Source organism: Staurois parvus, unplaced genomic scaffold (genome assembly GCF_062004578.1).
Source record: "Staurois parvus isolate SC_StPar_1 unplaced genomic scaffold, SC_StPar_1.0 ptg000085l, whole genome shotgun sequence".
Lineage (NCBI taxonomy): Eukaryota > Metazoa > Chordata > Amphibia > Anura > Ranidae > Staurois > Staurois parvus.
In genome coordinates this window covers 1260320-1275329 of record NW_028317881.1, presented here as the reverse complement: position 1 = coordinate 1275329, position 15010 = coordinate 1260320, and the positions used below count along the sequence as shown (strand labels likewise).

General features: G+C 39.4%; 1 protein-coding gene across 1 annotated transcript in view; it reads left to right on the top strand.

Annotated features, from left to right (window-relative positions):
- Positions 1 to 15010, top strand: part of STING1 (stimulator of interferon response cGAMP interactor 1) — a 141011-nt gene that overhangs the window by 107759 nt on the left and 18242 nt on the right. The window contains exon 6 of the mRNA XM_089669947.1: positions 4121 to 4307. Within this exon, the coding sequence (XP_089526073.1) occupies positions 4121 to 4307 (187 nt within the window). The remainder of the gene's footprint in view (positions 1 to 4120; positions 4308 to 15010) is intronic.

Here is a 15010-nt window from a genome sequence, read left to right as displayed (position 1 = left end):
CACTCTATCCCTCACTTTCACCTCAGTTGCTGTAGTTAGTCATTATTTTTGTAACTAAAACTAATGGATACACTGACCCACCAATCCTGGGCCAGCTTGAGCTCAATAACCAAGGGTTTCCACCACTCCTCCCATGACTCAGCCTTAAGTCAGGTCACCCTCTCATGCAGCACTGTTGCCTCTCCTCAGTTATATCTTGCTGATGCAGGTTGGCTACATTGTCGATGTAGCCTAATTCACACTATATGAGGTGACAGATGTTTTACTGCATTGTAAAACTTCTGTCACCTCAGGGACACTCAGGGAACAATTGTTCCCTGTGTGTCCCATTCACACTGCATTGCAGCATATGGCTGCGCTTCACCATGCTGAAATAAAATGCAGACATACTGCATTTTATCGCAGTGCACCATGCTGAATAACACAACAATATACAGCAATGCAGCGCATCTCACTGCTTTACATTGGAGCCATGTAACGCGCAGATTTGCATGCCATACTACCCCCACCACAGTTGGCAATGCAGAGCTGCCGGTGCGTTGAATCATTCCGGCAGCTCTGTGTTATGTGTGACTACAGCCTGAAAAAGGCTGCCAGTCCTCTGAAAAACAATCCACACATAGATTTCTCTTTAGTGGCATTTTTCAGGCAGTGAGGAAGAGATGTCGCCTCCTTTACCACCTGTTTTAACTCCCTTAATGTTACATCACCCTACCCAAGTGCATTGCATGTGGTTGTGGGGAAGTTGCAGCACGGACCTAACTGTGCTGCAACTAAACTCAGAATTTGGTGCAGCCCTGCATGGCAGCCAATCAGTTTTTAACTTTATCTTGTTCCATTAAGCTTTGACAAAAAAAAAAACTGGAAGCTGATTGGTTTCTATGCAGAGCTGCACCAGACTTTACACTCTCCAGTTTTAGTAAATTTCCCCCATATTGCCAACATGGGGTGAACCAGCACTGTTGGAAGAGAGCTACAGACCCAGCTTTGGTTTGGAACTAGATCATTTCCTGTGTGTGACATTTATACTAAAGATTTATACAATATGGAAGGTCCACCCACATGTTCAAGCTGGCCAGCCAAAAAAAAAAACCTAACAAAAATTTTTCCAGCACATCCCACAGATGCTCGATTGAACTGAGATGTGGAAAATTTGGAAACCACCTCAAACTTCTTGTTGTGTTCCTCAAACCATTCTTGAATTAATCAGTCCAGGCAACATTCTTCTTTATTGCTCCGTGATCCTTGCTTATGTACCCATTGTAGGCGCTTTTGCCTGTGGGCACAGGCCAGCATGGTCACCCTGATTGGTCTGTGGCTATGCAGCCCAATATGCAACAAACTGCAATGCACTGTGTGTTCTGACACCTTTCTATTGGAAGCAGCATTACCTTTTTCAGCAATTTGGGCTACAGTAGCTCTTATATTGGATCAGACTACACCAGTTTGCCAGTTTTCTTTCCCTGGAACACTATAGACTGGGAACATCCTACTAGAGCTGCAGATTTGGAGTTTCTCTGACCCAGTTGTCTAGCTGAGCCTTTTTCAAGCTGAGTGCCCAGGCACCCTGGGGTGCCTTCAAGTTTCTTCAGGGGTGTCTTAACAAAATGCCTAAAAATTGGCCATAAATTGTATAAAATCCAGCAAGTGGATCAAGCCTGTCTTTAAGATAAACAAGGCCACAGGTTCATTGTGCACTTTTATAGCCTTTTAGCCACTGGTGTCTTAACAACCAGCAATGTCATCAGTTAACAAGGAGGACGTTGGACGCCTGCAGAGCATCCTTGTTAGGCCTTCCCTCTCCCATCTCCATCAACACTGGGGTCACATTAGCTGAGTGAGGGAGAGAAAATGATGGAGAAGACAAATGATGGAATATTAGTCAGTATTAGGGCTCGTTCACACTAGGCTGTTTTGCCAACGCTTGCCAAACGCCCCTATAGCGTTTGGCAAGCGTTGGTCCGGCGTTTGCGGAGCGTTTTTTAGCGCTCGGCAAACGCTCCGCAAACGCCGCATGCGCGGTTTAGGGGCGGTTGCTAGGCGTTTGCCGAGAATTAATAACGCCCCACAAACGCCTATAATGCAGTTTGAGTGGTGTTACCGCTCCCCAAACGCCCCGCAACCGCGTCGCAACCGCACCGCAAACGCCGGCCGGGCGTTTGCGGAGCGGCACCATAGACGAGAATAGGAGGCTTCAAAGCCTCCTGACTCGTCCAGAGGCGTCCATTTTGCCGCGACGCGACGCAAACGCTCCCGTTAGAACAGCACCATGTGCTGTAATGTGCAGAATTGGCAGAGGCGTTTGGGAAGCGGTAAAAACGCTTCCCAAACGCCTCTCTGCCGCCTGCACACAAGGCTAGTGTGAACGTAGCCTTAGTGCGCAAAGGTGTGTTTGCTATGGAAGAATAAATTACCTTTAACATTGGATGTCCTCCGTGTATGGATGTCGCTGCATTATGTAAAACTTTTCATTTAGCTTTTTAGAATGGGGTGCCTTGAGATTGTGCATAATTTTAAAGGGTGCCCTGACTGAAAAAATGTTGAGAAACACTTGTCTAGCCATTATAATTTGGCCCTTGTCAAATCCTTATGCTTGCCCATTTTTTTCTGCTTTCAGCACATCAAATTAAAGGATAAGTTCATCTTTCATAACATGTTACATGTTACACCCATATTCAGGTGTAATATGTAACATTTTATGAAAGTATCGGCCCCTGCTCCTTAGCGGCTGTTGGCTTGTGGTTTTCAATGAACTACCTTGCTGCTCTTCCTGTCAGTAAATCTGCTTGTTCGTACATCCCGCACAGGCAAGCAGATATACTGACAGGTATGCAGGAGACCTGCATGGAACCAGCAATCTGCTGATCACTGGTGCAATGCTTTACAGGCTCCTGTAGCAAAAAATTATAAATGCACATTTTTTACCTGAAAAAAATGTGCATTTATTATTTTTTATTAAAAGGTTAACTTATACTTTAATGGAGAACATGTTCACTTGCTTCTCAGTAAATCTCACTCTTTGAAGAATATTTCCTTCAGCTTGTTTTAGTTGCTTATGAATGGATAAAATAAAGATTGTACTGTTCTCATATTTCACAATCTTTCACTAAAAATATTTAAATACTATAACAACTGCACTTTTTTGTAAAAATATGTAAATTCCAAGGAATAAGTACCTTTCTGGAAAGATACACTAGCATTGAAACCACGCTGAATAAATTGATTAATCTGTGCCATTTTACTACTGCTCCTAAGAAATTATGTGTGTATACCTATTTGTCTTGTCTAGTCATTTATTGGATACTTCTGTAGAAAATACTTTTTTACACAATGTATTCTTTATTAAAGAGTTCTTCAAGTTTTCTGGGTTTCATACAACAAAGAGACAAAAACACAGCAGTTACAAAGCAGAACAATGTGACTTTTCCTACAAAAAGAGTGAGAGAAGGTTGTCTTAAAGTGTTACTAAACCCAGGATCCTGCATTCACTATATCTGGTCTCCCACAGTGCACAGAACATGGAATTGCAATTATTTTAGTAAATATAAACTGCTAATTACCTTTTCTCATCAGCATTTAAGCAGTTAAGTCGTGTGACATCTATCAGTGTCCAGCAGAGCACTGGTTAAAGCTTGTAGACTGGAGAGTGCTAATTGGCCCTGTGCTGAAAAAAACCCTCTCTAGCAATACACACCAAACTGAGCATGTGCAGCTTGTTCCCAAACCTCTGTTCTATCAGGAGAAATAGTGGGGACTGTGGAAGAAGGGGAGGATCAGGGAAGACAGGATCAAAACGCCTTTTTACACAGTATGTAGAATTCACCCCTTTGGTTCCACATGGAGTATAACAAGCATGAGTTACTGCATATACAGACTGATTTTACTGTTGTGGGTTTAGTAACACTTTAAGTCCACTTGTAGCTAATTCATGCACAATAGATATCCAGCTTAAAAAACAGTTTTGTGTTACATAATGTAATTACATGAAAAAAGAATGAAAATACAGTTTAATCCTAGAGAAGATGTTCATTAAATAAAACATAAAGCAGTCTTACTGTATATCTAGCTGTTACAACAGCACAATGTTCTGCTCTGTTGATTGCCTTCTTTTCTTTTCCAGCCATACTACTGTATTGTGGAATATGCTACACCTTTAGCATCCCTGTATGAAATGTCAGATGTAACCAGTGCTGCCTTCAGTAAAGAAGATCGCATTGAACAGGCCAAACTCTTTTGCCGCACTCTGAAGGATATCCTTGAAAATTCACTGGAATGCCGAAATGCTTTTCGATTAGTCATTTATGATGGTAAAGTAACCAATCTGTTTGGGGTACATCAAAGTTAGGTTGAGGAGTGTACTGGATTTGTATGCACACTAGAATATTTTTATTTCATCCAGTTTTGCTAATTTAGAATCGTGATCAAATATAATAAGACGTTATTGTCATATACAAAAAACTACATTTCCATTTGCTTTCCTTGAATGGTTCATTAAATAATTAACACAGTTTCACTATAATAAATACCTACATACGCATTCATAATAATTAAACATATATAAACAAGAGTCTATATATTGTTTAAAAATACCCAATAACTGTTAATGGTGTAGTGATTGATTCTTCTGTACCACTACACCGGGATAAAAACTGTTCATTAACCTAACTGTGAGGGTTTTCATTGGCTTTTAATGTCTCCCAGATGGTCGGAGAATAAAAAGACAATGACAGGTATATGAAAGATCCTACACTATATTTAATGTTCTGTTGACACAGCAAGTATGATAAATGTCTTCCATAGCAGTAAGCTGACTCCCTTTGATTCTCTTAGACATTGTGATAATCCTTTGAAAGGACTCTTTCTGCTGTACTAAAAGTACCAAACTTTGATAGCATACGTAAGCACACACTCAATTGCACAGCAGTAGAAAGACACTAACTTATTTACTATGTGTGTCTTTTTAGAATTCACAAAAAGTACAGTTGTGTTTGTGCTTTTTTTAAATTACTACTGCTGCATTTGTCTTTCAAATGGCATTAAAAATGAATATAAATATATAATATATATGGTAACATTATACTACTTTGGTCATAGTGAAATCTGAAAAAAAATCCTAAAAAAAGAGAAAAAATGTAATAAAAAAGAAAAAAAAAAGAAAAAATGAAAATAAATTATAATTTTTTTTTCCGTACTGTCACCAGTCAATGTCCCTGACCACCACCACACCAGTTATATGATGAAGCTGTACTGCACTGGTGACAGTATGTGAAAAAAAAATTGTGAAAATTTGTTTTTAATTTCTTCATCTTCCAAAAAATATGACAAAAAAATTACAAATTCAAAAAACTCACCATGCCTCTTATGAAATACGTTGGACTGTCTACTTTGCAAAAAGGGGTCATTTGGGGGATATCTGTACTGTTCTGACATTTTTGGACCTCAAGAAATTCGATCGGCTGTCAGTACTTCAGGATTGATCAATTTTCAGATATATACCATAGTTTGTGAACTCTATAACTTTCCTACAGACTAAAAATAAATACTGATTTGGGTTATTTTCACCAAAGAAATGTAGCAGAATACATCTTGGCCTAAATTTATGAAGAACAATTATTTATTTATTAAACTTTTATAAGAGAAACAAAGAAAAACTTTCAAAATGTTTGGTCTTTTTTTGTTAATTTAGCAAAAAATAAAAACCCCAGCAGTGATTAAATAACACCAAAAGAAAGCTCAAGTTCTGTGAACAAAATGATAAAAACTTAGTTTGAGTACAGTGTTGCATGACCGCGCAATTGTCATTCAAAGTGTAAGAGCGCTGAAACCCGAAAATTGGCCTGGGCAGGAAGGGGGTAAAAGTGCCCAGTACTGAAGTGGTTAATGCCCCCTTAAGACCCTCCCTCTAAGTGATGCGTTCCTGCACCTATTTTCTGAGAAAAAGCTGTATATCGTGTGTGTATATATATATATATATATATATATATATATATATATAAAAGGAGGTGGGCAAACCCTTGGAAAGAGGGGTGGCTGTGGACGTGGTATACTTGGATTTTGCAAAGGCGTTTGATAGAGTTCCCCACACACAGCTAATGTGTAAGATAACCTCTACCATCTTGGAAAAATCAGTATGTAAATGGATAGAAAACTGGCTAAAAGAACGTATCCAAAGAGTAGTGGTTAATGATTCATACACTGATTGATCTAGGGTTATCAGTGGTGTACCCCAAGGTTGAGTGTTGGGACCCTTACTTTATTATTTTTATTATTACTATACAGGATTTATATAGCACCGACAGTTTGCTCAGCGCTTTACATTATGGTGGGAGACAGTACATGGGACAGTACAGTAACAATACAATTTCAATACAAGAGGGATTCGAGGGCCCTGCTCCTTGGAGCTTACAATCTAGGAGGGGGGGATAGAGGTACACGAAGTAATGACTGTGGGGGATGGAGTGGCTGGAAGAGTAGAGGATTCCAGTATTAGCTGAGGGCGGGGTAGGCTTCCCTGAAGAGATTTTTAGAGTGCGCCTAAAAGTGAGCAGAGTAGGCGATAGTCTGATAAATTGGGGTAGGGAGTTCCAGAGGATGTGGGAGGCCCTGGAGAAGTCCTGGAGACGCACATGGGAGGAGGAGACAAGGGAGCTAGAGAATAGGAGGTCTTGTGAGGAGCGGAGAGTAGGGTTTGGGTGATATTTGGAGACAAGATCGGTGATGTAGTTTGGGGCAGAGTTATGAACAGTTTTATACGTAAGTGTTAGCGTTTTGAATTTTATCCGTTGGGCAATTGGAAGCCAGTGGAGGGATTGGAAGAGGGGGTGGCAGATACAGAACGGTTAGTAAGGTGGATGAGTCTGGCAGCAACATTCATGATAGATTGAAGTGGGGATAGCCTGCGGTGAGGTAGGTCAGTGAGGAGGGAGTTACAGTAGTCGAGGCATGATATAATAAGGGAGTGAATGAGTTGCTTAGTGGTTTCCAAGGTTAGGAACAGTCGTTTTTTGGAGATGTTGTGGAGGTGGAGTCTACATGAGTTTGTCAGCGATTGGACCTGGGGCTGAAAGGACAGATTGGAGTCTAGGATGACACCTAGTACCCTGGCTTGAGGGGTGGGACTGATGATATATTTATAAACAATATAGGGTCTGGGATTAAAAATCCCATTTCAGTCTTTGCAGATGACACCAAGCTGTGCAGTGGAATAACGTCCTTAGAGGATGTCTCCAACTTGCAAGCCGACCTCCATGCACTGTTTAATTGGGCATCTATGTGACATATAAAGTTTAATGTTGATAATGTAAGGTTTTGCACTTGGGGGCTAAGAATATGCATGCATCATACATACTAGTAGGAGTACAACTGGGGGAATCAATGGTGGAGAAGAACTGGAAGTTCTGGTAGATCACAAGCTTAATAATGGCATCAAATGCCAAGCTGTGGTTTCTAAAGTGAGCAAAATTATCTTGTATTAAAAGAGGTATAGACTCCAGAGAGAGAGAGATGCAGAGCAGTAGATTCAAAGTGCAGAGAAGGGCAACCAAACTGATAAGAGGCATGGAGGAGCTCAGCTATGAGGAAAGATTAGAAGAACTGAATGTATTCTCTCTTCAGAAGAGGAGATTAAGGGGGAATATGATCAACATGTATAAATACATCAGTGGTTCATATAGTGAACTCGGTGTAGAGTTATTCACCCTTAGGTCATCACAGAGGACAAGGGGGCACTCTTTATGTCTGGAGGAAAAAAGATCTAATCTCCAAATAGGGAAAGGTTTCTTCACAGTAAGAGCTGTGAAAATGTGGACTCCCTCAAGAGTTGGTTCTGGCAAATTCAGAGGATTTGTCACAAGTTAGCCTGCAGTTTCTTGTTTGTGTATTCTTACCTCCTTGCTGCAGTACTGTTCCTGATCCCTTCACATGTGTGTTTGTCTGTGCTCACCTATGGGCATCGTCTGCTGTTCTCTGGGTTTTATTTCCTTACCTTCCATCACTTCCTGGCCTGCCTCCTTGTTTGCCTGCCTATATAAGACATGCTCAGTCTAGGCCACTTTGCCTGAGCAACTTCCTAGTTGTCTGAGCTCCTGTGTGTTGCTATTGCCTGTATCCTGCATTGACTACTTGTGTACCGACCCCGGCTTCGTTCTCTGACTGTGCTTGTTTTCCGCCTGTCCTGACCTCGGCTAGTCTATTGGATTTCCGTTTGTCTCCTCCCATTGTACTCTGCTTCCGTGAGTGGTCTCTTCATCCTCAGCTGGGTGTACCTGGGGGCCGCAACCTGGTCCCAGCTCGCTGCAAGTTCATCCCCACTATCAGGGGCTCTGGTGAAGAAGCAGGCTGGGGCTTAGACTCCGCTCCCTGGGGAACCCCAAGTTGAGTATCTACAAAGGCTCACTACCACAGGTGCTGACAGGATTGCTTTAAAAAAGGCCTGGATTCTTTCTTAGATACACATAATATAAGAGGATACTAACATTTGTAGGTAAAGTTGATCCAGGGAATATCCAATTGCCTCTCGGGGGATCAGGAAGGATTTTCTTTCCACTGCAGGAGCAAATTGGATTATGCTTTACTGGTTTTTTTGTCTTCCTCTGGATCAACTGTGGATATAGGATTATAACTTTTTTTATGGTTGAACTAGAGGGACTTTTGTCTTTTTTTCAGCCGGACTAACTATGTAACTATAAATTAAAGGAACACTTTGAAAACACATCAGATCTCAATGAGGAAAACATCATGCTGGATATCTAGAGTATACTGATATGGACTGGGTAATGTGTTACGAAAGAAAGGATGCCCCATCATTAGATGGAACTGAAAATTATCAACCTACAGAGGACTGAATTAAAAAAAAACCCCGGAAGTCAAAGTGAAAAAATTATGCAGCAGGCTAGTCCATTTTGCTGAAAGTTCATTGCAGCAAATCAAAATGGTACTCAGTAGTTTGTATGGCCCCCACGTGCTTGTATGCATGCCTAAGAACATCAGGGCATGTAAAATACCGTACTGTCTCGATATTTTGTTAACTTGTATTGGTGAGAAAAGTCCAAAATAGAAAGTCCTTCTGTGACGGAGGGTAGGCAGGACAGAACACACAGGGCAGATGGTAAAAACTTAAAGTTTTATTGAAAACAGACAACAGTCACTCAATGGGGAATTGCAGAGTGGGTGGCCACATTAGTAGGGGAGTAGTACAGAGAGAGAGCCCAAAATACTTGTAATCCAGCCCCGGTGGGCAAAGTTAAAGTCTCTACAGCAGTTTGTAATCCAACAGGGAGGTAGGGGCAGTTCACAAACAGTTCAGATAAAACGGGGGAGCATACACTCACGCAGAGCTGATGTGGTGGTCTCAGGCAGAGCTGATGTGGTAGTCTCAGGCAGAGCTGATGTGGTAGTCTCAGACAGAGCTGATGTCCCCCAGTATCCAATGGGGGGGTCTTGTGGCAGAGTCTGGTCACGAGGGTCCCGCCGCAGCTGGGGCTCCCTCCGTGACTGCAAAGCAGAGAGGATGCCTGGGAAGAGCCCAGCACCGACCTCTTAAACCCGCGCAGGACGAGAGGTGGAGGGGGGTCATTACCAGGATGACAATGGAGGGAATGCCTTGATTGAGTTTGGGGACATTTGGATGACAATGGAGGGAATGCCTTGATTGAGTTGGGGGACGTTTGGATGACAATGGAGGGGATGCCTTGATTGAGTTTGGGGACATTTGGATGACAATGGAGGGGATGCCTTAATTGAATTAGGGAACATTTGGCAGGAAAGGCACTAATTGCATAGGAGATGGGAAGCACTTCCTCTGGCACAAAAAGTAAGGCATTCATTAGGGATGTACTACATTTGGGCAGAAGACAGGATGGACAGGAAAGGAAATACAGTAATTGAATTTGTAGCTGTACAACAGAATGACAGTGGAGAGAATACATTAATTGAATTTGTGGCCCTTTTGGCAGGATGCGGGTGGAGGGGGTGCATTAATTACAGCTAGGAGCATTTGGCACACAGGAGTAGAACACTAATTGAGGATGTACTTCCTCTGGACACAAGGGATTAATAAAGGAATTAACAACTGGGACTGTCAGAGCACCTATATTGTGACACCTTCCAACTCTTGCATAAACTCAAAAATAGATTTAACAATAATGTTGCATAAAATTAGAAATAAAATATTAGAATACAGAATGTTTAGATAATGTCCAAAAAATATAGTTAAGTTCTTGATATAAAGATTGCATGTAATTTTATGTGTGTGTTATGAATCTGTGTGTGTCGAATCAAGTCTTCTAAAGCAATTCAGCCCCCACCTTCTCCTAAAAGTGGGCTGGTTTACTTTTCTGTCCCTTGTAGTCCCACAATGATAGTTGGCAACAGATGTATAGAACAAACCCTCAGTCTTCTCCCCTCCCCTAGGAGAGAATCTGAAATCCAATCCTTGGAACCTCTAGACAAATCCACCGACATTCCATCAATCAGGGGAGATTTTATGTTACAAATTTACACTAGATTATATATAATCTCCCAAAAGTAATGTTAATATAAAAGTTCTATCATATATAAATATCGTAATCAAGAAATATTACAGTATAAAGTGTGTATGCTTAACATGTATGAAATACAATTCTCTTATTAGTGAAACTTTAGCTCTTACCCACAGAGATGGGGGGAGATGGGGGAGGAAAGCTTGACTAATTACTACTACATGTTGCTAGAATGTGGAGAAAAAAAACCCAGATATATATATGTATATTCACATACATATATGTATATTCACATAGACTATAAAAAGTCTATTTATCTTACTTTTCCCAATCTAGAACAAATAGAAATATAACAACTCAATTATTCTATTAAGATCCAACTCATTCATACATATGTTAGTACTCTTAATAAACAGATATTATGTTAAGGAAAGCTTCTAACATTTCCCTCTCAAAATGATCGATTTTATCAAATCGTAATCATTTTCCTTATCTTAATCCATTTATACACATTCTCGTCACTTTCGTATCCATCCATGCGTTTTTAGATCTTAATATAATTGATCTGAACATACAGTATTTTCAATTTGATTCTATAAAGGGAAAAGTATTATTTGATAAACCTTTTGTTTTGTATCACATAAAAATATTTTTACCCTAGATATTGTCTTTTTCCTTTCACCAAATAATTTATCCCCTTAATAAATGTATAAATTTAACACACTTTAAAATATGTATGTCACTTAAAAAATAAATGTTTCATATTTTCCCTCACAGTTCTATAACTTTATACATCTTTTCAAATTACCTTATCAACATTTAAACATAAAATATGTTCCCTAACTTCAATTCATTCATGTATATAAAATGATTTTTTTAAAAAAAACAAAAACATAAATATACAGTAACAATGTAAAGCCTGTCTCAGTTTTTCTTTATGTACCTTAGGAAAACTTATCTCTAGCTTAATTACCAACAGATGTTCTGACTAATTAGAGTGACTCTGTTGTAAAAAAGGTTTAACCCTTTCAACTCTGAAAGTACATAGTGTGTGATTGCAAATGCTCATGAGAAAACTGATCTCATCTTGATATGGTAAACATATCATGTCAAAATAAAATGTACACACAAAAAAAACAATAATATATCTGATGAATGAATTATTTCATCAGTAGTCAAAAGTCAATTGTGTTTACAAGTTCTTCCTCTATTAGATGCCTTGAGAACTCCTGTCTTCTTCTTCTTCTTCTTCTTCTAGCACTCTGTAAAGTTAAAATAACTTTATTGAACATAAAAAGACAACAAAAACTATGATGAGTGAAATTCTTGTTCCAAAGCTTCTTCCAGAATAGATTTCCTTCTTGGAAAATGTACTATCATCTGGAAGGTTTAGAAATATTTGAGTTTTCTTCTAGCAGTTACTCTTAGGTCATTTCCTGTAACAGAAATGCAGTATCATTATTTTAGCATTGATAATTTTACATTGATTAATCCTCTTACATTTATCTATTAGTATTATATATCACAAGCACAAACATTTCTAGTCATGACATGGAAGGCATATTTTGATTATAACATTTCTTATTGACTTGCATTGTTCTATTTTTCCTAAAATGGCCTAAAGTTTTCTACAAGTGTTCTGTGAATTTAGATATAACAGGACGCTACATCTCCTTTATTGGTCATGATTCAAAAACCTTGTTTTCATAAACAAAGAAAGGTTTTGTATCAACCCAGAGATGACAAGGGACTATGTCTTTGTTCTCATCACTATGATTGAGGTGATTGTAGCCGTATTAGTGCATTTGCGACAGAAACAATTGAGTACTGTCCGTGATACTTTTTTTATTTGCACTAACATACAATTTTGAGGACAAGCTTTCGGGGTATGTCCCCTTCTTCAAAGTCCAAACAGTACTATTACAAATCACAAAGTTTAAGCAGAATGATAGAAGGGATTGAAAAAAAAAAAAAAGGCTACAGATAAGATACATCAAAAGCGAGGGGGGGGGGGGATACTACACTCACACAGAGGGGGTCAAGCTTCAGCTAATAGATAGTCATAAAACTGTCGGATAATGGTTGAGGAATCCCATGTCCAAGTTAAGGCCAGTATCTTTTGTGTCAAATAGGATTATCATTCTTAGTTCAAATGTTTTTCTTTCCTGGATGGATTTGAATTTGCACAGACATACCATCAAAGAACATAAAGAAGATGACCTCTGCACACCTGTAGGACACCATTTCACACAACCAGGCCACACAATGGGAGACCTCAATGTTTTAGTTCTGAAAGGAAAATTCAAATCCATTCAGGAAAGAAAAACGTTTGAACTAAGAACGATAATTCTATTTGACACAAGAGATAACGGCCTTAACTTGGACATGGGATTCCTCACTCATTATCCAACAGTTTTATGACTATTAGCTAGCTTGACCCCCTCTGTGTGAGTGTAGTATCCCCCCCTCCCCCCTCCTTTTGCTCTATCTTATCTGTAGCCGTTTTTTTTTTTTGTTCATCCCTTCTAACATTCTGCTTAAACTTTGTGACTTGTAATAGTACTGCTTGAACTTTGAAGAAGGGGACATACCCTGAAAGCTTGTCCTCAAAATTGTATGTTAGTGCAAATAAAAAAAGTATCACGGACAGTACTCAATTGTTTCTGTCGCAAATGCACTAATACAATCACCTCAAGCAGTTCTGAAAGGAAAATTCAAATCCATCCAGGAAAAAAAAACATTTGAACTAAGAATGATAATTCTATTTGACACAAAAGATAACGGCCTTAACTTGGACATGGGATTCCTTAACCATTATCCAACAGTTTTATGACTATCTATTAGCTGAAGCTTGACCCCCTCTGTGTGAGTGTAGTGTCCCCCCCCCTCCCCCCCTCGCTTTTGATGTATCTTATCTGTAGCCTTTTATTTTTTTATTTTTTCAATCCCTTCTAACATTCTGCTTAAACTTTGTGATTTGTAATAGTACTGTTTGGACTTTGAAGAAGGGGACATACCCCGAAAGCTTGTCCTCAAAATTGTATGTTAGTGCAAATAAAAAAAGTATCACGGACAGTACTCAATTGTTTCTGTTCTCATCGCTATAAAATTGGAAATATGCGTAACTGTTTTCTGTGTTGACTTACTTCTTGTAGTGTTAGACTGTTCTGCAGTAATACATACTGGTTCAAATCTTTTCTCAGTTCTTATGCTAAAAACATGAGGTAAAGACTTCTCACCTACAGCTGTACAAACGTGTTGCTATGTTTTCCTGAAGTAAATATAAATCCTCCTGGTCCTGACGAAGTCACGAGTTACGTGACGCAACGCGTCGATGTTAATAGCGTGGTGACGTATTTCCGGCGTGGCGCCATTTTGGAACACCTTCTGATCATGCTGTACACCCAATCCATGGGGAAAGTAACTGCCGTTATGTAAGTGTATGTTTTTCCTGTTTTTCTTGGCTTACTGTGATTGTCTGGCCATTAAAATCAGTAATACACTATGAGGATTGTGTTTCTCTCCTCATTTATGAACATACGAGCTTTCTGACATCTGAGGAGGGTACATTCTGTATGTCCGCTGGTCCGGCTGGAGGTTATTCATATTCATGTGATGTTCGCCCATGCCATTTCTCTTTGAGGAGCTACTGGTTGGAGGGACCCAGAGGTGATCTGCAATATGCTTTGTGGCCCTGTGGGGTCATAGAGTGGAGGTGAGAGGCCATTGCAGCCAGACTGCCTTGGATCACGTTTGGAGTGTGCTGTGACTCACCTGCACGTTTTAAAGATATGAACTATGGACACTGTATTTTGCACTAAGCCACTATTATCTACTTGTTAAGGGTTTTGCCTGTTTCCATATCCCCCGGTGGATTTGGGTTATTTGCTATCATATTTAGTTTATTATTGTTAGCGCTGCATCAATTTTATATATTATGTTTTCCTGAAAATGTCTTTCTGTTATATCTATCTGAATGTGTTTGGATGAAAATGTTCAGTACCATTTATGATACTTTTCACAGCATTCTGTTGAACTATTTTCCTCTAGGAGACGTTTTAGTGATGAATCAGGTGTCTGTAATATGATCTTACTAGATCTCACAATGTTTTCAGTTACCTTGACTGCAAAGAAAATACTTAACAATTTTTTCATATGTGCATCAAAGTTTTTCTATATATTTGTCAAAGCTCTTGAGAAGAAACCTATTATTTTCTTATTACCTTCTTTTAATTGAGACAAAGTTGCTGAGATTGCATTATTGGAAACGTTGGTTTCTAATACAAGGGGAATTTTACTACAAACGTCAACAGTACTTAATGTAGTAGCATTCTGCAGATCCCTTTTCAACAGTTCAAAGGCTTCTTTCTCAGTTTGATCCCATTGATCAAATACACCATCTTTTTGTCTCAAATGATCAAATGATGATCTAGACTTTCCTGCAAAATCGTGTATGAAATATTTACAATGATTTACTTCACTCAATAACTGATGCAAAGCCTTGCGATTTGTTGGAACTGGATAAGCAGAAA